The 22630-nt window shown below is 51.9% G+C and overlaps 8 protein-coding genes across 8 annotated transcripts; 4 read left to right on the top strand and 4 right to left on the bottom strand.

Annotated features, from left to right (window-relative positions):
- Nucleotides 1-211: 211 nt before the first annotated feature.
- On the bottom strand, nucleotides 212-7024 carry N7496_001194 (DNA polymerase epsilon catalytic subunit POL2; the record flags this gene model as incomplete). The annotated part of the gene is made up of 3 exons (XM_056694125.1): nucleotides 212-6159; nucleotides 6221-6360; nucleotides 6417-7024. The coding sequence occupies 3 exons, from the start codon at nucleotides 7022-7024 to the stop codon at nucleotides 212-214; spliced, it is 6696 nt and encodes a 2231-aa protein (XP_056560854.1).
- A 410-nt stretch (nucleotides 7025-7434) lies between these two features.
- Nucleotides 7435-8094, top strand: N7496_001193 (COX20 family protein; the record flags this gene model as incomplete). The annotated part of the gene is made up of 2 exons (XM_056694124.1): nucleotides 7435-7783; nucleotides 7838-8094. The coding sequence occupies 2 exons, from the start codon at nucleotides 7435-7437 to the stop codon at nucleotides 8092-8094; spliced, it is 606 nt and encodes a 201-aa protein (XP_056560853.1).
- A 236-nt stretch (nucleotides 8095-8330) lies between these two features.
- N7496_001192 (uncharacterized protein) lies at nucleotides 8331-9218 on the bottom strand (the record flags this gene model as incomplete). Its single annotated transcript, XM_056694123.1, has 1 exon — nucleotides 8331-9218. One exon carries the CDS (start codon nucleotides 9216-9218, stop codon nucleotides 8331-8333), a length of 888 nt encoding a protein of 295 aa, XP_056560852.1.
- Nucleotides 9219-9889: 671 nt separating this feature from the next.
- sik1 (snoRNP complex protein NOP56) lies at nucleotides 9890-11563 on the bottom strand (the record flags this gene model as incomplete). The annotated part of the gene is made up of 3 exons (XM_056694122.1): nucleotides 9890-10147; nucleotides 10208-11327; nucleotides 11400-11563. The coding sequence occupies 3 exons, from the start codon at nucleotides 11561-11563 to the stop codon at nucleotides 9890-9892; spliced, it is 1542 nt and encodes a 513-aa protein (XP_056560851.1).
- Nucleotides 11564-11908: 345 nt separating this feature from the next.
- On the top strand, nucleotides 11909-13886 carry N7496_001190 (chaperonin-containing T-complex subunit CCT6; the record flags this gene model as incomplete). The annotated part of the gene is made up of 7 exons (XM_056694121.1): nucleotides 11909-11950; nucleotides 12010-12104; nucleotides 12160-12181; nucleotides 12253-12294; nucleotides 12356-12376; nucleotides 12432-12605; nucleotides 12660-13886. The coding sequence occupies 7 exons, from the start codon at nucleotides 11909-11911 to the stop codon at nucleotides 13884-13886; spliced, it is 1623 nt and encodes a 540-aa protein (XP_056560850.1).
- A 383-nt stretch (nucleotides 13887-14269) lies between these two features.
- Nucleotides 14270-15337, bottom strand: N7496_001189 (putative histone acetyltransferase (MysT1); the record flags this gene model as incomplete). Its single annotated transcript, XM_056694120.1, has 1 exon — nucleotides 14270-15337. One exon carries the CDS (start codon nucleotides 15335-15337, stop codon nucleotides 14270-14272), a length of 1068 nt encoding a protein of 355 aa, XP_056560849.1.
- Nucleotides 15338-15944: 607 nt separating this feature from the next.
- N7496_001188 (uncharacterized protein) lies at nucleotides 15945-18849 on the top strand (the record flags this gene model as incomplete). The annotated part of the gene is made up of 3 exons (XM_056694119.1): nucleotides 15945-16133; nucleotides 16194-17187; nucleotides 17210-18849. 3 exons carry the CDS (start codon nucleotides 15945-15947, stop codon nucleotides 18847-18849), a joined length of 2823 nt encoding a protein of 940 aa, XP_056560848.1.
- Nucleotides 18850-19358: 509 nt separating this feature from the next.
- Nucleotides 19359-21112, top strand: N7496_001187 (asparagine--tRNA ligase SLM5; the record flags this gene model as incomplete). The annotated part of the gene is made up of 2 exons (XM_056694118.1): nucleotides 19359-19627; nucleotides 19705-21112. The coding sequence occupies 2 exons, from the start codon at nucleotides 19359-19361 to the stop codon at nucleotides 21110-21112; spliced, it is 1677 nt and encodes a 558-aa protein (XP_056560847.1).
- Between the last annotated feature and the right edge of the window lie 1518 nt (nucleotides 21113-22630).

Here is a 22630-nt window from a genome sequence, read left to right as displayed (position 1 = left end):
GAAGGAGAGGATTGGAAGAAAGAGAGTTGGATTGATCGCGGGGATCGACGAGGATCGCCAACGGCTCCGATTATTTACAACTTTGGCCCAACTCCGACAAGTCCATGCAAAAAACCATGTCAAAACGCCCAGAATACACCTCCATGGAGATCAAAAGACATGCAAAATAATAAGGCTTAAAAGATAAAAAGTCAGCCACCCATTAATCTTCCTACAGGCGAGCCAGCACCTCCTCCACCACACCCTCCAACAGTTGCAAGCTGTGGAATTTGGCAGCACTCTGCAACACGCGGAGTTTCTTCTCGGTCTCCTTGAGATCAACCGTCGTAGCCCATTTGCCACTGCAGGAACAGTGCTCCATAAACTCGCTGACCTTGAGCGTGCTGCATTTGGAGCACTTCAGGTCCTGCGTCTGCCATTCGACAACCAGGCCATGCACCTGGCCAATGAGGATTTCTTCCTGCGCCAGTCGATCATATTCCGTCTGGCAGAAGGGACAGCGCCACGGCTTGGGACCTTTGCTGTTGTCCGTGCCCGGGTCGGGAAGGACGTCTTCGTCGCGGCACAGGTCTAGATCACGGATGAGACAGCAAGCGTTGCAGGTAAGCTCGGGCAGTTTCAGGTTCGCACTAGGGTTCTCAAAGCGACCCTCTTTACTGAATTCGCGAACTTCGAAGAGAGCCAGCAGCTCGCGGCGCAGCAGCCGAGACTCAAGTGTGGTGGTCTTGGATAGACTCAGCACCTGCATGAGCAGCTTGACAAGCTCCAGAGCTGGGTTACGCTTGTCTCCCTTGGGATCGACGAGCACACCGGGAAGGACGGGGAAGGCATAGTCGGAGGCGAGCTCGGGATGGAGCAGCTCATCACGTTGACGACGGATAAGACCGGAGATTTGTTTCTTCAAAGGCTTTGAGAATCGCTCCGCGAGAATGGCAGTGAGGCCTTCGTCATCAACATCATTGGGTTTCCCAATGGGGATCTGGGTCAGGCGAGGCGTGGAGGATATTTCATTCTCCTGGAGATCCGGATGCTTAGCTGAATGCATCAGCTCGATGTACTCGACCACCCAGTCATGGAAGATGGTCTGCATAGGCGTCGGCAAAAATCGACTGAGCTGCCAGTGCATCACTGTCTCCAGCTCTTGCTTTTCGGCTTCGACCACCTCTCGGCACCCTTTACCACCGTAATTGTACTCATCGTACCAGACAAGGTAATCCCAGTACTCCTTGATATCCAGATCGATGAAGTGGAACGAGGGATTGGCTCGGATGGACTTCAAGACGTATTGACTGTAGGCGTAGGCATTGCCCACCTCCGTCTTGGTTGTCTGGAGTAGAAGACGAGTCGGGCTGGCGAAGATGACATTGGAGCCAACTCGTCTGAACTCGGCCATCAATCGCTGGAACGATTTGCGCGAGAGCAGCCGGACATAGTTGTGCAAAGACCGATCGTAGAGGCAGGAAACAGGGCTCTCTACCCATCGAATCAAATGTTGGACCATAATGTCGGCCATGCTGTTGCCCGCACAAGCTTCAGTCCACCAGTTCTTGACCATCTCGCGCAGCACCAAAGCGCCAGCAGACGCAAACGCCTTCTCAGAGTACAAAACGCCAGAGTCGTCCCCTCCATTCCCAGAAGGTGCTAGCAATGAATCGTTTCCTTCCATCTCATTGACGATGGAAGAAGTAAGAATGGTGTTGATAGCGAGGTTGCGCACATCCAGTTCGATACACACCGTTGAGTAAGCACTCGGTGTATTCACGGAAGGCATGGTGACTTTCTCCAGTGGGCCGACGATGTCATCCTTTTCAAAGCCAGCATGGTCTGGCCGGGGTCCGTTCGACCACCAGAGGACAACGTTACTCTGCTGGAGGCGTCGGGCATATGCAACATCAATGAGGAACCGAGGATCATCGGTCTCCAGGTTACAAAGTGGAACGTCACCGTATCGTGCGAGCAGGGTCAAGTGCTGAACCCAGGCTGCCAGGTACAGATAGTGTGTCACAATACGCCGGGCGATGAACGCCTGCCACCCAAGTGGTGGGAGATCCATATCTGAAACTTCGGGCTTCACAGACAAAGTCGGATACTCCTTCAAAATCGGGATGTCATGGCATAAGCGATCCTTTTGTTGAGACTGAATGACCAAAATGGCAGGTTGGGCCTCGTCGCTACGAAGCTTACGGACCAAATCGCCAACTTCGAGGTGAGCCTTTCGTCGAGTCATCACCTGGATAGTCTTGAAATGAATCTTGTCCTGGTACTCGAATGCATTCTGCGATTCATCACTTGAAGCATCCTGCAATTTCCGCGACAGCAACTCCGAGTAGATTTTGTCAACATTCGGCAAACCCTGCACATCTCTCGTACGGTTGAGAATGACAATATGCGCCTCTTTCTTGGTTGTCGAAAAAAGAGCAAAGATTTGTCGATCACCAGAAGCGACGTGATAGAGGTAATGGTACGCTAGAGGAGAATCCATGAGATACGGCTGGTCTGAAGTGGTGTGGAGCAGCGTGGCGAGATCAAATCCTTTCTCCAGCCCATCACCAAGGACACCACGCTGTTCTTCATCAAAGGTACAGTGGCTTCCCAACTTGAGCACTGCTCGAAGACTGGGGGTGATGTTCCGCTCGTAGACACCTTCAATACTTGGGTGCTGGAACAGAGCATCCATTTTGTCTGATTCATCGAGGAATTTATCCTCTGACAATGACAGCTTGAAGAGATGGACCGACGGATGTCCATTGGGCAGGGTGTGGTTCACCTTCTCGACCTCGCAATCTGGCACCTCAATGTCCGGCAAGGAATCGCGCTGCAAGTTCACGAAGAACTGTCGGGGAACCTTGACGTTGAGAGCGTGGATCTTCTGGTCAATAAGCACAAAGGCTCGTACAATGCCCGGTCGGCCTGTCTCGCATAGTTGAAGGACCTGCCAAGTACTGATGTAGAGCATCTGAGCCTGGTTTCGGAAGAAACCGCTCAAGCCATCTGTTGCAACATTGGTACGCTCGCCGAACAGTTGGCGGCGACGAATACGAGCTTGTTTCTGAATCTTCCACTTCTGTTTCTGGTACTTGATGAAGCCTTGGTAGTCTTCTGTAATCGAAGGCATCACTGCCGGTAGACTAGCAAACGGATCAAGGGCTGTCTTGGTGATACCCTCTGGGTGCTTTCGTTTCTGAGCCACCTTGCCGTCGGGAGAGGACTTGAGTTTTTGTGTCGAATGCGCAATGACTTCGTCCATGTCACCCGCATGTTGAACACGATGGTCCAGGATGTTTGTGGATATCGTGGAAAGCGGAGCCTTTTCAGACTTCTCGAATAGATCAGTCATCTTCTTCTGTTTGAACTTGTCATCCTTCTGGTTGATTCGACGCTGCAACCAATCCGGGTGAGCGACACGAGGCACAGGATTCCTCAGCTTCTGAAGAGCGGCTGGAATGGTGATGAGCTTCTGAACGACGGATCCAAGACGCTCCAGGTAGTAGTCCCAGTCAATGATAGACCGAGGGTCCATATCACCGGGGTCGTCCTTCAGCCATTTGCGCAGGAAGAAGCGCTTGACACTCTCTTCGGCGGAGAAGATAGTGACGGGAATCGCTCTCTCGGTAACGGGTGTGTTTCTTGGCCTCGAAGAGATAATGTACTTGCAGTTCAGGCCTTTGTCCTTGACCATCTGCTCGCCTAAGAACTCTGCCAGACGTCTCGCAGTGGTAATGGACGTGGACTTTTGGTTACCATACTCCTCGAGGGTCTTTGTCATGCTGCGATTCTCTGAAATTAGGTCGATCAGCTCTTCATCCGCTAATGTGGCTCCATGCTCATAAAGCACATCCAACCATCGGTCGGCAACTCGGGCTACTGCAGCATACGTCTCCGCGAGGTTGCTTCCTTCCAGGAAGAACTTGAAGATTTGAGTTTGGAAGATCTTGATCAACTTCAGCTCTCCTCTTCGCTTGACCTCGAAACCCTTCAACTCGGCCAAAGACCCGTCGTGGTTGAATACGGCGTATCGTTTCTTCAAGTTCTTGTCTTCCTCTTTCGACGTTGGCAGGATCATTGCCCGATAAGGTCCATCGACCTCGAAGAAAATGGAGTTCTCGCTGTAGGTGTCGTACTTGTAAGTGGATGGATCGACAAGAGCCTGGTACTGATGGTTCGTGTATCGAGCATGAACGAGATGGTTAAGCATGACACAAGGATATGAGATACCCAGTTTCTTGCCGTTCTTCAGAGTGAAGGTAAAGTTCTCTGGGAAGGTGCCAGGCAACATACACCAGATACCATCAGTATCCAACTCCAGCGGACGACCGATGCGTTCGACGAGCTCTCGCGCCATCTGAATGATGTGGGCACCCGTCAGACAAGTGACGCCAGCCATTTCCATGGAATACCATCGAGAACCCTTTCGCATGACATAGCCGTAGAAACTGTTCAGAATGACTTTGTGGGCAAGTTGCAGCGAATCAAAGAGAACGATCATCTTCTTCGCCTCGTCGATCTCAGCTGCAGAAGCACCGGATGATTGCAGTGACTCGGTCTTGTTCTTCCAGACCTTCTGCTTGCCCTTGAAGTCGTATCGTCGGTCACGGAAGCTTCGCACGGTATCGACATAGAATGGGTTTTCTCTCTGGCAAATAATTGCCTCTCGGACGATGGTCTTGCTGTCATGGATCTTGTGGTAGATCTTCTTGCTGTAGTCTTGGAGGCGTTTCTTCACAACACCGGCTTGTTCCTCGATGCTGAGATCAGCGAATGATCGCAACAGCCCATTCTTTCTCTGGCTGGGGAATCGTTCATTAGTGGTCGCCCGTCGAATCATGTTGTACTCATCACGCTTTGCGGGCAAGAATTCACCACGCCAAGCCCAAGGCATACGTCTGTCGCAAGTCTTTCCGGGGCGATTGAAGTCGCAAGCAGCACAGTCTGATTCATCAATCATGGAGTCGGGCTGTAGACGATTGGTGATCATGATGTTCGGGTACATAGAGGCAACATCCAAGTGGTAGATGAAGGGAACCTCGTTGCGGCTCGGGTTGTTTTTCAGGTTAAGCAGTTTCTCGGCAATCTGAGCCTTCACTTCGTCAAAATTGACAACGTCGTCCAGGGACTTTTTCTCTTCAACTTCGATACTGAACTTGAGAGCATGGTCCAAATCGCGAAGGAGCTCGTCGATTGCCTTGGGGTCAACATTGAATCCTGTGGGAATGTCACTGCGGAAGACACCAGCTTCGATACTTTCGACGTGGCCACCAACGTAGGTCTGCGACTCGAGCAAATGGCCTTCGTAGAAAGCCTCTGGTGGATCCTTGTGTTTGTTGGGCAGGACAATCTCACCCTTGTAGGCTTCGACCATGAGCAGCATCTCGCACAGAGTTCCAGTTCCCTTGCGCAGGGTATCGTCGGGGCTGAGCGGAATAATGGTGCACAGAGAGAAGATGAAGGGATGCACATATTTCATGTACAGATAGTACGTGGCAACGGCATCGGAAACGGAGTACTCGGCCAAAGTTTGGGGGCGTTCACTCGCATAAGGCGTCATCAGTTCAGGATCAAGCTCGTCGGGGTCATAGCCAAGCTTAGCGACGGTCACGGCTTTTAGACCACGACTTCCTTGAGGGAGGTAACTGTCACGGCTGACCCATGCGAAACAGTCCATGTGGACACAGTTGTCGCTTTGGTAGATGTCCTCGCTGTTCTTGCGGAAGCCAATCTCCATGTACATATCAATTCCCTGGACGCTTGCTCTCGCTTCCACGAATGGCCAATCGAAGAAGTCACCGTTGTACGTGGCAATGACTGTTGGCTTGGCGATCTTGATATGCTCGAAGAATCGCTCGATGACAGCTCTCTCGTTGGGCTCGTTGAAAATGATGAAAGGTCCATTATACTCCGGCTTTGGGGTGTACTCGAAGTCGTTGATGTCCTCAGACACAATCTCTCGGTTGGTGATCAGGAATCCTTGCCCGTCAATCATGTACGAAATCATCATGATCTGATCAATCACCGCGTCGGGGAACTTGAGAGGAAGTTTCGTCGTCTCAATATCGAAGGCCAGGACAACAGGATCGGCACGCTGGAGTCGTTCTTCCAGACATTTCAAAGATATCACGCCGTGTTTAGCCTCCACATCATACCATTTTCCAATTCGGATATCTAAAAGATGAGATGTCAGCAGGGGTCGCACATCGTGAAAGACCAAAATACAATCACATACCCTTGTCAATCGAGACTCGGACATGGTACGGAACGTCGTACTCTCGAATATCAACAATAAAATCACTCGCTTGCACATTGCCATTAGGTCGTTGCTCATTAATTATTTCGTCGTCAAAAAGGTCGAAGCCAGTTGTGGCACTATTGAGGATACCGTCAGCACAGTCGCAACACACAAAGTCATGGTAGAAACCAACCTGGTCATTTCGACGTATGCATCCATCACATTTGCATTTTTCTTGTTCTTCTCTGCCAAAGGAAGCAGAGTACGGCGGACCTCGAGCAGATTGGGCACATTGGCAAAGTTCAATCTGATGAATGTCCTCCGGTGTCCAAGCAAGTGGTTCGGAAGGTTCAGGTCTTCTTTTTCCAGGCGTTTGAAACTCTTGATCAAGCCCTCGAAGGCTCTCCGACACCACTCTTCCACTTCCATCTCATGGCCTTTCTTAACCGCAATCAGGAAGTAGGGATCATATTCCACCGTAGCCTTGAAACTCCCGCCGTCGTCTTGGAGGAAATAGTAGTCGACACCTGCACGACCGCCCGCTACATTTGGATCTTGTATCGTGGTGCTGTGCATGTTGATGAGCCAACCGGCTCTCGTCTCGCCGGACTCGAACCGCGGAAAACCCAGGGATTCATCGATGCTGTTGGCCAACCGAATGGCCTCGAATTTCTCATCTTGAGAGGTTGCTTCGCTGGAGCGGAGGGATCCGAATTCGACCGTTTTCGTTCGTCGAGGATTTGAAGATGCCGCGCTGGATCGGAACTTGTTCCCAAACTTGCTGGGTTTGCGCGAAGGCATTGCGACACTGGCGCCCAGCCGGGCTTTTCAAAGTAGGGTTGGCGACAGAGGGTGCTGTTCAGAACATGAAATTGGCGAGATGGTGGGAATTGGCAGAAACTGGTTGTGAGAAAGACGCGGGATGATGTAGAGGTGGTGAAATGTTAAGGCCAATGCCTGTCCAAGGGCGTAGTAATGACCTGCAATCTGCCTCAATCCAGTTGATCGCAATCGCTTTTCTCGACGCGACCGCGTATCTGCACGTCCCCGGCACGCGTAAGGGTTAGTCAGCCCCTCGTCCGGAATAACTATCTATACCGGGATTTGGCGGAACATATGATGATCCGTCTGTATTGCTCTGGTTATCAGCATTTTGGCCCGCCGAGCTGCTCGCCGATCGAAGAGAGCGCAAGTCGCCAAGTTTCACAAATATGGTTGAGGACTCTCGAGAGCCCAGTTCCTCACAGGAGCCTGGCAGCCATCTCCCCGCCAGCATCCCGAATACCGACCCGAAAAAGCCAAAGCATGACTTCCCGCAATCGCAAGTTGGAAAGTTATGGGATGCCTTTGGCAACCCCGAAGAACCCGTGAACGCCCTCGCCAATGCATCGTACAAGCCCCGGGGTAAAGACCCGAAGGATGTCTCATACTCCGATGTTGTCGGCACAGTATCCATGTCCGAAATCTCATCATTCTACAAAGCACCATGCGCACGTGAATCTCTTTTGACTGGAATTGGTGCTGGATTTGGAATCGGTGGTGTACGAGCTGTCTTTGGAGGTATGTCCATTCTTTCAAGCACTCGAAAGTGAATTGTATAGCTAACCTCCATAGGAATGCGTTCATTATGGTCCGCCGGAAATTGGGCGGTTGGAGTGTTCGCAGTCACCTCTCTAGGAGCATACGAGTTCTGCCGACGACGCCGGATCCAAGAACTGCACGGCATGAAAGAAGCCGTCGAACTTATGAAGGAACTGAAGGAGAAGAAACAACGGGACAAGGAACGAGCCGCTGCAGAGGCGGCCCGGAGGGCAGAGGAGGAAAGGCAGAAAAAGAGTTGGACAAACCTCTCCAACTACAAGTTCTGGTAGTGTTGCTCTTTCAAGAGTCGGAGTCCCGGTGTTTGTACGATATATCCCAAGCTGTATATTCCAAAATCATATGCTATGGTGATTGGCGTCATGTCATAAGTCATATCTGTGTATCATAGCGCCCAAATGTTTCATGTTATTATTCAAATGAATCCCCATCTTGCTCCGGTACACCTACACGCAAATGCTCCTTGAAAATGCCAAATGAATCCTGAATAGTAGCGGGCAGTAGTTGTTCAGCGTCTGTCTTGGACATCGAACTTGACTCGCTTCTGGATAGCCCCTTCGTGTATGCTGTGGAGTCTGTCCTTTCCGGAGCTTTCATTCCTTCTTTCTCGTCGCTTCTCACGAGCTTCACGTGCCTCGCGGGACTTCCATTCGGCAACTTGCCGTTGTCGTTTCTGAGAACGTGCCCACGCCATGGCCGCTGTTGGTTTGAACCCCACGCCATTGATCCCATAGCCATCGTCGGTTGGATCAGTCGGGTTATGTCCCGTAATCTCGTGGTCATGCCATGTGAACGGATCATCCAGAGGGACGTCAGAGGGTGGAGGAGATAATCGCTGCTTGCTGCCTTTGGATGGTGATGCGAGATCACTTTTCCTCTGTGGCGAGGGATTCGATCTCTTTTTTGAGGGTGTCGAAATAGGTGTGACAAGGACATTGTCTGGACTGTGAACTGTTGCCGAATGGGAACCCGTATGCTGGCTTTGAGCATTGCTCGGCTCGCCGGTAAGAGCTTCCGAGGGTTCAGCCATGCTCAGAGAGCCCTGATCGTGGCTGTTGGAGATACATGCTGTCTTCTCCGGCTGTAGTGTGTATGGCCGCTGGATGTCGCGATTTGACGCTCTACGTTCTGGGAATCGGTCCCCATGAATGGCCAATTCCTTGAAGCGTCCCGCGACAGCTGCGCGAGGGCTATGTCTCCCCGGCTCGCTCTCCTCACGGATACGAATTTCTTGTAGACTGGCAACAGATACCGTGGATGTTGGCGACGCAGACGGGCTATAGTAATCCGACTCGGAAGGTTCTCGTTTGCGCTTAGGCGAGAAATATCTCGGGGGGTCCGTCGTCATCATCGTGGGGCTGAGCTGGGTAGGTGTTAGGGCGCCGAAGCCGATCATCCTAAAGATCGCATTCAGAAAGTATGGTGTAGTGCGAACCCCGGTCACCATTCAGCAAGGACGGGGGGCATGGTGCAGCAATCCCCGTAGGTGCGGAGATCAAAGTGAGGGGCAGGTCACTGGACGTTCGGGTGAGAGTTGATTTTCCGGGGGGCCCATCGGTGCCTTCATATTGGGCAACCCCCTTCGTTCACGGCCCCGACAGAAACGACCCGGCCTATTAGGAGCCTCGATTGGGAGATAGCGGTCAAAGTCACTCTACCTAAGCAGCTGATTAGGTCTGGTCTTGTCTAGCTATCGTAATAATCACGATCTGATAGCGAAAATTCCCAGTTTTAGTCTTGGAGGGAGACCGTCCATTGTGGCTATGCGGATAATGCTGTACTAGTTCTAGCCCCTTGTAGGACAAATGAGGGCAATATCCATACCGAACACCTACAATAGGTAGCTACGTAGGACTAGGGCTCTATCATATAGATTGTTGATTGGAGTTGGAAAGCTGAAAACATGGTAACACGAGATAGAGCAAAATCTTATTGCCGCAAAGGGCCGAAATCGAATAATTTACATATCCCCGAGCCCATCGAGTCGTGAACAAGATTGAGAAACATGAAATGAAAAGAAGAACCCAACGCCATGACAAAGACTCCCAGTACCAAAACAAAGCGCTTTTATGCCTTTTGCTTCTTCTTCGAAGGCTCAGCATCGGTGTCGTGCTTGCGCTTCTTCTTCTTCTCGGACTCGCCCTCGCCAACGTCGGACTTGCGCTTCTTCTTCTTGTCGCTCTTCTCGCTCTTGTCCTTCTTTTCCTTCTTCTCCTTCTTGTCTTTCTTCTCCTTCTTCTCCTTGACGTCGGCGTCCTCCATCTCGGCATCGCTGTCATCAACGTCAACGTCGATGCCAGCCAGCACGGCATCCATAGCGGATTTCTATTAAGTTCACGTCAGTAAGATGTTGATTGTGAGGTAAGAGACTTATTGTTGACATACCATGGCAACCTCGTTCTTGGTGGGGGCAGCACCAGTTGAGTAGAACTCCAGGCGCTCCTCAACCTGCTGCTTCAGAACCTCACCGAACTTGGTGGTGGGGGCCTCGGAGAAGTTATCGATACGAGAAGCGATCGAGCACTTGTTGGCAAGGAAGCGGGAAATGCGACCCTTGTTCTTGGGTCCAGCACGGCCAATGAAGGAAGAGTGGTACAGCAGACCATACTTGGGGGTGTTACCCTTGGTCTTCAAGGCACGGAACAGAGCCTTCTCGGCACCGAGAATCTGGACGGTAGAGGCAGGGTACTTGGACAGGTTGGTCAAGCTGCCGGCGTGGGAAATCAGGCGAGCGCCAACGATCTCACCGATCAGCGCGGCAAGGTTAGGAGCAACAACGCTCATCTTGGAGACCAGGTACTGGTAAAGAGACTTGCGGTACTTGGCGATGCTAACAACCCGCTCGGCGAAGGCAATAACGTTCTCCATGTCAGAATCGGAGATATCCTGACCCATACTGCGCTTGGCAGCATCAATGATGCTTTGGGCAACACCCTTGTCATCCTCCACGAGGGCGGCCAGATCATGCAGGCTGTCATCATTCAGGCTCTTCTTATCCTTGACGAAGAGAGCAATCTGCGCATAGCGCTGGTTGTCGGAGACGATCTTGACCAGCTCGGGGAAGTGCCAGGAGTACCATTCGCGAACACGCATGGAGAAAGTGTTGATAGCCTTGTCAAGCTGATCCAGGATAGCAATGGCCTGGATGATGTGGTTGTCGTCACGCTGGACGGAGAACTTGACCTTGGCACGAGAGTAGGCGTGACCGAGACCGAGCTGAGCGGTGTCCATATCACCCTCGCGGAGCTGGCTCAGCAGCTTGGCGAAGTGCAGGCGAATACCACGGAGGAGGTCCTGAACAACCTCGCTAGTGTCGCCGGTCTCGCAGTCGACAAAATCGAAGGCGGACTTGATGCTACCAGCGAGACCCTTGTCGAGCAGACCGAGGACGACCTTCTTCTTCTTGCTCGGCTTGGGGAGATTGAGATCAAGGAATGAAACGAGGGTCTCGGAGGCGACACCTTCGGAAACGTCGTTGATTTCACCGAGAGCCTGCTTGTTGTTTCTAGGGAACATTAGCGAGGACTCCTATGATGAAGACCCATGAAAACTTCATATCTGAATATTAAAGACATACTCAAAGGGCAGGAAACTGGCAAGGTTAACCATCTTGCCGAACTTGGCGAGGTCGTTAACACCGGCCTGGACTTCCTTCAGGCGGTTGCCAACGGCGTCACCCTGGAGAGCGACCTTGAAAAGCGAGTAGCCCATAGGGCTCTCGAAGAGCAGATAATCGGCCATGGCGCTGATCTGGGAGCCAAATCAAATCGCAGAGGTGGCCAAAATAGAATTGTTACGGCAGAAACCCGAAAACAACACACAACGAATGAGTCGGCGGGTTGCTGATGGCGGACGTTCAAAAGGGCGGGAGACGGGCAAAAGTTGAAGAAATCGAGAAAGCTCTTTTTTTTCGCCGCTAGTGCGAATCCGTGAATGTGGGCTTTTTGCCCAAAATCATCTCACCGCCTTTGCCATCCATCGCGGGCATCCAAACTCCTGTGTGTTGCTCGTTGCTAGCTGCCTTACCTATCCCATTACGATTTTTCTCTTGGGCTAAGCTCCCGGTCATTCATTTTCACCGCAGATATGTCTGCGACCCAGCTGCTTAACCCCAAGGCCGAGTCCCGGGTATGGAATGCCACTCCCCTGTACGACCCCTCCGTGGCCCGCACTAACATTTCATTTAGCGACGTGGAGAGGCGTTGAAGGTCAACATCAGCGCTGGAGAGGGTCTCCAGGATGTCCTCAAGTCGAACTTGGGTCCCTCGGGAACCCTGAAGATGTGAGTCCCGAAATCTACCCATGGATGGTTGTGGCATAGCTAACAAAACCCCCAGGCTGGTGGATGGTGCCGGCGGAGTATGCAATATGCCCCCTTTACCCTTGAAATGCTCCAGAGCAGGCCATTTAATTCGGTGTTGCTATAACAGATCAAATTGACCAAGGACGGAAATGTTTTGTTGCGTGAAATGGTCAGTCTTGAAGCCCGAACGGTCTCATTGAACCAAAAGCCAAGTGCTAACAATTCAACAGCAAATTCAAAACCCCACGGCCGTAAGACAAGACTCCAACTGGCATCGACTCGGTTCCTCGCTGATAATAATGAAAGGTTATGATTGCTCGTGCGGCAACTGCCCAGGACGACATCACGGGTGATGGTACGACATCGGTCGTTCTCTCGGTTGGAGAGCTCCTGAAGCAGGCAGACCGCCACATCTCCGAGGGTCTTCACCCCCGTGTGATCACCGACGGCTACGAGATTGCGAAGACTGAGGCTTTGAAGGTATGGAATGAATACAAGATTGCTTGCCGGTGGCTAGTCTGACAATATCTGCAGTTCCTCGACAACTTCAAGCTTGAGCGAACCATTGACCGCGAGCTCCTCCTCTCCGTCGCTCGCACATCTCTTTCCACCAAGTTGAACAATGCCCTCGCCGAGAAGCTCACCCCCGATATTGTCGATGCCGTCCTTGCTATCCACCGTGCCCCCGAGAAGCCCGACTTGCACATGATTGAGATTATGACCATGCAGCACCGCACATCATCCGATACCCAGCTGATCCGTGGTCTGGCTCTGGACCACGGTGCTCGTCACCCCGATATGCCGAAGCGTGTGGAGAACGCCTTCATCTTGACGCTCAATGTCAGTCTGGAGTACGAGAAGTCCGAGATTAACTCTGGCTTCTATTACTCTAGCGCTGAGCAGAGAGACAAGTTGGTGGAGAGCGAGCGCAAGTTCGTTGATGCGAAGCTGCAGAAGATTGTGGATCTCAAGAAGCAAGTTTGCGGCAACGACCCCAAGAAGGGTTTCGTTGTGATCAACCAGAAGGGTATCGATCCCCTGAGCCTGGATATCCTCGTCAAGAACGGCATCATGGCTCTGCGGAGAGCTAAGCGGAGAAACATGGAGCGTCTGCAGCTGGTTTGCGGTGGTGTCGCCCAGAACAGTGTTGAGGATATGACGCCCGATGTCCTCGGATGGGCCGGCCTGGTCTACGAGCACCAGCTCGGTGAGGAGAAGTACACCTTCGTCGAGGAGGTCAAGGACCCCAAGTCCGTGACCATCCTTATCAAGGGCCCCAACGCCCACACTATTGCTCAGGTCAAGGACGCCGTCCGTGACGGTCTCCGGTCCGTTTACAACACGATCGTCGACGGCTGCGTGATTCCCGGAGCTGGTGCTTTCCAGGTCGCCTGCGCCCAACACTTGAAATCCGACAGCTTCACCAAGACCGTGAAGGGCAAGGCCAAGTGGGGTGTTGAGGCTTTCGCCGATGCTCTTTTGATTATTCCCAAGACCCTCGCCGCCAACTCTGGCCACGATGTCCAGGATTCCCTGGCCGCGATGCAGGATGAGGGTAAGGATGGTGTTGTCGTCGGATTGGACCTGAACACTGGTCTTCCGATGGACCCCGTCCAAGCCGGTGTCTTCGACTCTTACCGTGTTCTGCGGAACTGCGTTGCCTCCAGCACTGGTATCGCATCTAACCTTCTCCTCTGCGACGAGCTCCTGAAGGCTCGGCAGATGAGCAAGTCGAGTGGTCCCGGTGGTATGGAAGAGTAATGCGCCTTTTTTTGACGATGGCGGTTTCATGTAAACAATTAGATGATCTTGGTACCGGATACTTTTGATGCCTTTTAAGGGTCCAGTCCTCTCAAAAAGAAATGCACACATTAATTGCACAACAATTATCAATGACCGAGTAAGCAGATAGTTATGATTTAGAGACGTATACATCCAAAAGTAAGGGTCGGCCGAGAGTGGTGGAAGGTCTTCTTGTCGACTTTCGACGGGTATTTAGTCTTAGGAACGCAGGCATTTGCACCGGCAACTGGAATCGCACAGGACCTTTAGCTCTTTATACATTATGCTATCATTACTGTCGTAACTCGGTAAAGAAAATTCACTATCGTACATAGTCTCCTGAATGGCCAAGTGAGACGGAATTAATCCTCCTCCGAGGCATTATCGCTTCCTTCAGAAACAGCCACAGAAGGATACCCTGCGACGAATCCGTCATCTCTGACCGGATCTTCGAGCGAAAGGTGATGAGTCTTTGCCCATTCCCAGATATCGGCCTTCTGTATGACAATCTTCGGGCTCTCCTTTGGTTCATCATCGCCCATCAAACGACTCAGTTTGCGCTTTTTAGGGGTTATATCAGGTCGAATCACGCCCATGCTTTTCACGGCCGTGATCACGTCTTCAGTCAGCATTCCTGTGGCTTGGCCAATCTCCTCGACAGTCATGTACTCCCGAGGGGGCTTTTTCCGGGAGGCTTTCGAGGGAGACGCTTTTGCGGGTTTCTGATGCCCAGCCTCGGATTTGCCATCCCCTCGCTTGCCACACAGCATGTATCGCGCAATCCGCTCAGCCCAGAAGCGATTGTAGCTTTTTTGGCCCAGATCACTGAGAGGTTTCTCTGGCCCTCCTATGTATCCACCAGCATATTCCCATCCGCTGAGCTTATAGCTCACGCCCATCAGGAGCTTTCCAAGTTGCCTATGCTGATATGGCGGGAAGACACAGATGCATGCGAGATTGTTCGAGTCCCAGGAAAGCTTTTCTTTCGAGAAAAAGCCCAGGACATGGTAGTTGTTGGAGTTGTCCGGGTCGGTAAAGGTGAGTATGTAGTAGAGGAAGGTAGCAACATCGAAGAAAACCGTTTTATGATCAAGAAAGAGTTTGGCGAAAAGAGACAGGTTTTGTCCAAAGAGCTTGTGGTCCTCGCCGTCTACCTCCCATACCGCGTACCCGCCATGTTCGTATACCTTGGTGCCAGGCGGCGTTGCGCGATGGACGCAGGCCCGAGTGTGCTCCGCAAATGCAACTTTGTCGCAGGAGTATCGGAAGCACCAGCGACAGACGTAGAGGTATTCGGCATCTTTGGCGACCAGATCCTCGGGGTAAATCGACTGGTACCACGGCTTGAATAGCAAGTCTCCAAGCACGACATTTTTCACGTTGCGATCGCCCGGACTTTGCAGGCTTGAGGAAGATTTTCCAGCGGCCATTGATGCTCTTTCAATATTCAAGAGTTCGCTGGTCGTTTCGGTCGCTTAGGTGTCAAGAGTTGTCGTGTTGAATGCGATACGCACTGGACCAGCCATTGACATTGCCGCGAGGGAAGGAAAAACCGGTCGAGGTGTTCTGATGAAAGGACTGAGGGTTGGTTGGTCGGTCCTACATGAAGGGTAAATAATTGGTCGGTGAACTATCCGGAAATCGAGGCAGTTGCGGCAATAAATGTGCTCCAAAAGCCCCCCTTCACGACGATCTGCCAAAAACGTCCTGACTCAGCCGCAGCTATCAGGTGATCCGGGCGGGGAGAGCTCTCTATCTTATCCACTGTTGCCTGGAAGATTCACAGTGAGATCATCCCCCAACTCATTTCCTTGCATTCGAAGAGCCCTTACAAAAGGGATCCTAGATATTTGCAGGCAACAGCCATACGTTTCTCATGATATTTAGCACACCTCTCCTATCTTGTGGGGTTTAAGATCGCCCTGAAGCCATCTGACCTCACGCTTCTCGCGTCTACAGTACATTAGTTTACCCGTGCAAAGCCCCCACCCGCTCGCTGGTCCTAAGCTCAAGGGATCCCAGCATCCACTTTTCAAGATGTTGAAGCCTTTCCAAATCAGAAATCTTCGTGAATCCTCATCTGGAGATCTCGAGGATGTTTCACGTCGACCCTCCGGTCCTCATGGGGTTGTGCGTGTCTCGGCCGCCGATTACGACGATATTGCCTTGAACCACCCTCGAGCAAGACTCACCTACTTGGATGAAGACGATGGGGATCAGATTACAGTAAGGCCCACCTCAAAAGAGTTTCCAAGTAATCACAAAGCAGCTAACTCCTTAATGTAGGTCGGCTCTTCTCTCGAGCTATCTCAACGCTTAGATGAGCCTCTGGACATCGACACGCGGCTTGACAACGTCCAGCTTTCTCAAGACGAAATGGTCCCCATGCACATATTCGATATTCGTCGATCCAACTCGGTGACCGAGTTATGGAAACAGTTTGAGAGGGACACTGATGCCATCCGATCTCAGCAGATTATCACCGAAGCTGCTGTTGAGACAGAAGCTGCACCCGATGAACATGAGCATAAAGAAGAACCAACTTCACATGATGGTACTACTACGTCTGCCCCTGAGACTGAAAACCAACCGTTTATGGCAGCATTTGAAGCCGAGTTGGCCAGTCTCCTCAATTCTGCCGAGAATCCTGGTCAAAGGGCTACGCAACCAGAAGCATCAACTGCAGCCGAACCCTCATCATCGGGCACTAGCTCACAGAGAGCACATCATCCATTGGAAGTTGTTGCGGCCACATTCCTGTACCATTTGGTCAATGGTGCCAACTCAGTACAGTCTGAATTGAGAAGTAGGCTGCCAGAGTTGCAAGAGCAGCTCCGAAATGCTCAGAGAACAGTCCCAGAGAACGTACGAACGTCGCTTCAGAGCCTGCTCGCCACGATCGAAGCTCACATGCGGACTGCCTTCCAGAACTTGCCTGATAACGGAAGGCAATTTGCGGAAGATGCCATCAATGCCGGGCGTCCCGTTGCTGAGCATGCTGCGGACGGTTTCCGGATGATGGCCTCGGAGCTCAATGAGGCCAGTCGAACGTTGTTTGCGGCCTTTGAGAATGAGTTTGGTCGTTTTGCCTCGAATGGCTCAAATGCTACTTCCGAAGGACCACACGCAGCGCCCGGTCCATTCCCTAGTGCTACCGCTGATGTGACTGTACCAGACCTGGCGGCTCGGGACACAAATCCCAATCCCACAGATTCAGGTGCCGAAAAGGAAGCAGCAAGCCCCGATGTCAACCCACATACTTTGCCGTCCGACTTCAAGAGTCCGGGCTGGGATACTATTAGAGAAGAAGGACATGGGAATCACTTTTATCCTCCAGGCCCTCCTCATCACCCCCCTCCATTCCCCCCCTCGACCCCCTCATCATCCTGTTCCGCCTATGCCTCCAAGACATTGGCCTCCTCCTCCTCCTCCTCCTCCCAACCATCCTCCCTGGCAGATGCCGTGGGATCCTGTTCATCCTATTCGGCACCACCCACCACCCCCTCTGCCTCAGCCTCCGCTCGCCTCGGGCATATTTCCAGCTCCACCATGGCTTCCTCCAAATAGCTGGTTCTCTCCCGTCGGTCCTCATAGCGCACCGCCTGCACCTCCTCCAAAGGAGACCCCCCGAGGTTCAACTGAGCCATCAGAGATTCCCGAAAAGAAGGTTTTGTTCATCGGCAATGTTGGTTTCAACGTGACCGAAAGGATGATCCAGGATGTCTTTGCTTCGAAGGGATTCATTGTTTCCGTGCGGCTTCCTCAAGACTCGGATACTGGTCAACATGCTGGCTTCGGCTACATCGATTTCCCCTCCATTCACCCCGCTATGGCGGCAATGGATGCTTTGCAGGGTGTACACATTGATGGACACGCAATCAATCTCGAGTTCACTGATGATGCCGTCATCGACTCTGTGCACCCACCACAGCGACCTAGTTATACCGAGCCGAGGACTCTTTACGAGGCTTTCGCCCGCCAAAACCATCTCGAGTCTGGAGACTCCGGTGTCTCGGCTCACCAGCGAGCGCGCCCTCGTCGAGTTAGCCGCAGAAAATCCGTGACGTTCCAGGAACCTGATATGTCTTCCCTGGATGTTCAGAACAAAGACGTCCCAGCCCGGCTTCAATCGCCTCCGCTGATTGATTCGCTGATTGATTTAACTACCGATGACACTGTCAAGTCGAATGATGTGCAGGACCAACTACCGGAGATGAGTCGGTTCCCGCCTGTGTCCCAGCTAGAAGCTCAGCTTTTTGCCAATCAACAACAGAGCCGTGCACTTGAGGCCACCGCTGATGCGACAGCTCACCGGGCGGCGAATGAATCAACTCCGTCCCGTGACTATGATCGGCCAAAGAGCTATCACGAGGCTGTGCCTGTACACGAGGCTCACGGGGAAGAACCATCTCCCTTGGGTGGCGGCGGCCGTCGAAAGAAGTCCGGACTTAGGGGCCCAGGTCTCCGTCGGTCAAATACCATGACATTTGCGCGCCGAGGAGGAGAATTGTCTGATTTCCCAAATTCAGATATTCAGGGCAACCTCTCCGATAGGAACTCATTGAGGCGACGTGCTAGTGAACGCCATTCCTTGCGACGTGATATCCACGATCCTAGCGAGATGGACACCTGGGCACGATTGGACAGAAGGGAGCGCCGCCGCTCCAGACCCTCGTCTTATCAGAGCATTCCTGGCAGCTTCCCTATGGAAGAGGTATCACAGCCTGCGGCATCTGCCCCAATCGACATCAGCGCCGAAACTCGGGAGACTGACATTGACAAGTGCGTGTCCTCTCTTGTCGACATGGGCTATGGAAGCCCTGAAGATGGCGGCCAGTCTCGAATGGCAGTCTATGCTGCAGCTTCCAATGGTAATCTCTTTGACGCGATCGAAATGATTGAAGAGGAAAGAAAGGCGTATGCCCGCCAGGGCCGGGAATGAGATGGACTAGGTTGGGATGTAGGATTTATTCGATTCGGGCTTGACAGGCCACAGTCGCTCTTTTGAAGGAATTTCGGTCAGATTCACTGGTCTTTTCTACGTGTTATGAATAATTTTTGCTTTATAAGCGATAATTTGCCAAATTGGATCAGTCTCAATTCAACCGTTATGTGTTATTGACCCCGATATATATTGGTACCTTGTAGAATGGTTGGACAAAGCAGGTGATGATTCAGAGTGGACACCAATAGGTAGGATTGAAAGCACAGGACCTAACCATTGTACAATGAATGAGCACTTCGATTGGTTTAAAAGAGGCAGATATACTTAATCATAATTACCGCCACTATTGGAAGACGTGCAGTGCCGTGAATGCCCAGTAAGTCTCGTTGTACGAGAGCGGTGATGAGGTCGGATCCGCGGGGGTCCATGCTCCGAGGTTTTCCCTGTCCGCCAGCTTGACCTCCGACCATCATACAATTTACCAGCGCAACGCGTTCGATTCAGCCATGCACACATGGCGGCGGACCTTCGCCACGTCTGTCGCCAGACTCGGCTCTAGCCCCATACCGCAGTCCCGAATTGCTGCTCTGCGATGTGCGCAGATCCTCCAGGCTAGCAAAGCGGATGGGCCTTGCACCTTGGAAGACAAAGAGATCAAGGTCAATGGGTTCATTCGGTCGGTTCGCAAGCAAAAGCGGTTTGCTTTTGCGGAGATCTCAGATGGCTCTACTGTCGAGCCATTGCAGGCGATCCTGAAGCCTGCACAGGCAGCTGAGTATGTCCACCGCGGAGCTATGACTCCAAACGTCTTGTGTTAGCATGGAGATCTAATGCGGTCGCTTCCCTACACAGTCTATCTACAGGCACTGCCGTTGAGATATCCGGCGTGTGGAAAGCTTGCCCAGCTGGAAAGGAGCAGACTCATGAGCTCCAGACAACCGAAGTGACCGTGGTTGGAGCGACGGATCCAGAGGTATTTGTTGACGACGATCACAAGCGCAAATGGGCTGAGCTGACCGTCGCATCATGTTCGCAGACATACCCGATACAAAAGAAATACCATAGCCCAGATTTCTTGCGCCAGATCCCCCATCTCCGTATTCGAACGCCCTTCCAGTCCCTCCTCGCGCGCTTTCGATCCGAATGCCTGTTCCAACTGGGCAACGTCTTCCACTCCCGACCCGAAGGTTCTTTCACGCAAGTCCAACCTCCGATCATCACATCCTCAGATTGTGAGGGAGCAGGTGAAACATTCACTTTGCTTCCTCGTGGCGCCGCTGCGCCGTCGAGTACCGAGACCGATCATTTCTTCCGAGCACCAAAGTACCTGACCGTTTCGTCGCAATTACACCTCGAGGCCTACGCGGCTGAACTGGGCAATGTCTGGACCTTGACGCCCGTATTCCGGGCGGAGAAGAGTGATACTCCTCGTCATCTCAGCGAGTTCTACATGCTTGAGGCCGAGGCCAACTTCATGTACGATTTGGATTCACTCACGAACTTGGTAGAGGATCTCCTTCGCGACCTGACTCGCCGATTGTATAATACCCCCGTTGGTCAGGAAATCTTATCAGCAAAGCGAACTGGGGAGTCTGGACAAGAAGGCAACGCCGAGGAGTCGAAATTGGATCTACTGGGGAGGTGGACGGCCCTGATGGATGGACCCAGATGGCACCGCATTACGTATACTGAGGCCGTGGAGATGCTCCAACGAGCAGTCGCAGAGAACGGCGCTTCATTTGAGCATCCTCCTACGTGGGATGGTGGCTTACAGACCGAGCATGAAAAGTACATTGTCGAGGTTTTGCACGAGGGCAATCCGGTGTTTGTCACGGATTATCCCAAGACCATCAAACCGTTCTATATGGCTCCTTCGCAGGGTAACGAAGGTAGCGTGCCAGGCGAGACGGTTGCCTGTTTCGATCTGCTTCTTCCCGAAGTCAGTGAAGTTGCTGGCGGCTCCTTGCGTGAACACCGTTTGCCCAATATCATCCAGAACATGCGGGACTATGGTCTTATCAAGTCTCGAGTGGCCACCGATTCCGATGCACCGGTATCAAACGACCCATCCTATCCCCATCTCACTGCAGAGGAGGATCTTGGACATCTTCAGTGGTATGCCGACCTTCGACGCTGGGGCTCTGCTCCCCATGGAGGGTTTGGACTTGGGTTTGACCGGTTCCTGGGCTATCTGTCCGGAGTTTCCAGCGTCCGCGATGTCGTGTCGTTCCCGCGCTACTTTGGTCGGGCTGATTGCTAAGAACGCACTGCTGGACAGTATGATATCTAGAAATGTACCAGAAATGTATTATAGATCAAATGACCGTATAGTATTATTCATCTTAACACACTATATTACTATAATTATGAAACTTGTATGCATGCGTCAAGCTGTCAGCTTGATAAGCTTACTGGAGGAGACTTAAATATGAATTAGGTGATTGCTCGCGCCGTCTTTATTAGGCGCCCAATGCTGAAACAAAAGTAAGGTTCCTGGCAAAGCACAGCCATTCGCCTCCCTCTTTACACCGACCCGACGCCCCCAGCTCGAGTCCGCTTCCTAGCATTATCAGCCTCATTAGATGTTCAGGCCACGCCATTTTGCACGAAGGAATTAGTGATTGGGGCGGGGCGGTTGGCAGTGCATCAAGAAGTGCATCGCCCCGGGGGCGGGGAGTATCGCCGAGAGCCAAAAGGAGTAAAATGATTCGGCCTTGATTAGTATTGTCGCCGTAATGCGAGGTTGAATGGGGGCTAAACGGAGCGATCTCAAACGCCTAAGCCCTAGGCCATGCATTAAGATGCTGCTAGGAAGTGCATTCCATTCTGGGCAGACGACGCGACCAATTAACACCGCAGGAGGCGGAAGGAATGAAAAGCAAGATCCAGCCTTGCAGTAGCCACGAGTCTGGCCTGTTAGCTGCGTTCTTGGTGCATAGACTACAGATGTATTTGAGTTTTAAAGATCTTTAGCTACCATCGGATTCAATATCCTTGTTGAATATCCAGCAAAAAAAAAGCAAACTGTACTGTACGTTTCTAGTATTTCTCCCACTATTAGCATAGGGCTACAGCAAGCCCCATTTATATCCGGGAATACCCCCTACGTCGAACACTCCACTTGACTCCCCCCTTGGCAAATATGGAAAATAAATAATGTACATATTTCCATCTGATTATAGCCGGGGCAATCGAATTCCGTTATGCACCGGCTCTCGCACCGGTCCAAGCAAGGCCAAGCACTCTAGCGTGGTTGGAGGCGCCCGCAGCCAAACGCAAAAAATTGGGGCCTCCCCGAAGGGCGCGCGCATTATTAATCCTTCTAGCGACCGAAACGCGCAAACTTGGGTAAACGAAGTGTACGATAGTAGTTAGTTACTCCGTACATCGTAGTACATACTCGTTACAACTTACAATGAACCGTCCGGAAAAGGCAAATCGTGAGAATAACAGAGCGGAGGCTTCCGTCAGCAGGAAACGTGGTCCGTGGGTCTCCGGACTTTACATTGCCATATTGAACTTCTTTTGGAAGTCTTACAGGGTAGTCCTTGGGTGTATTATTACTTCTTTAACTCGGAGTTGCGGAGCTCGCTTAAGAGTGCCGAGCACCCGTCGTTTCTGGGCAATTATTTGGTTCTTGGTGAGAAAGGTGGAGTTCGGTCAGAGTAGTAAGCGGATTATTGAATTTTGGTGGCTCAAATAATATGTACATATTTATGGAGTAGTTTCAGGTGACCTGTATATGAGTGATCATAGATTTGAAGATAATCAAGCCATA

The sequence above is a fragment of the Penicillium cataractarum genome (assembly GCF_028827025.1).
Source record: "Penicillium cataractarum strain IBT 29864 chromosome Unknown utg000001l, whole genome shotgun sequence".
Lineage (NCBI taxonomy): Eukaryota > Fungi > Ascomycota > Eurotiomycetes > Eurotiales > Aspergillaceae > Penicillium > Penicillium cataractarum.
The sequence above is the reverse complement of the archived record's forward strand: the minus strand, read 5'-3'. Positions and strand labels throughout refer to the sequence as shown.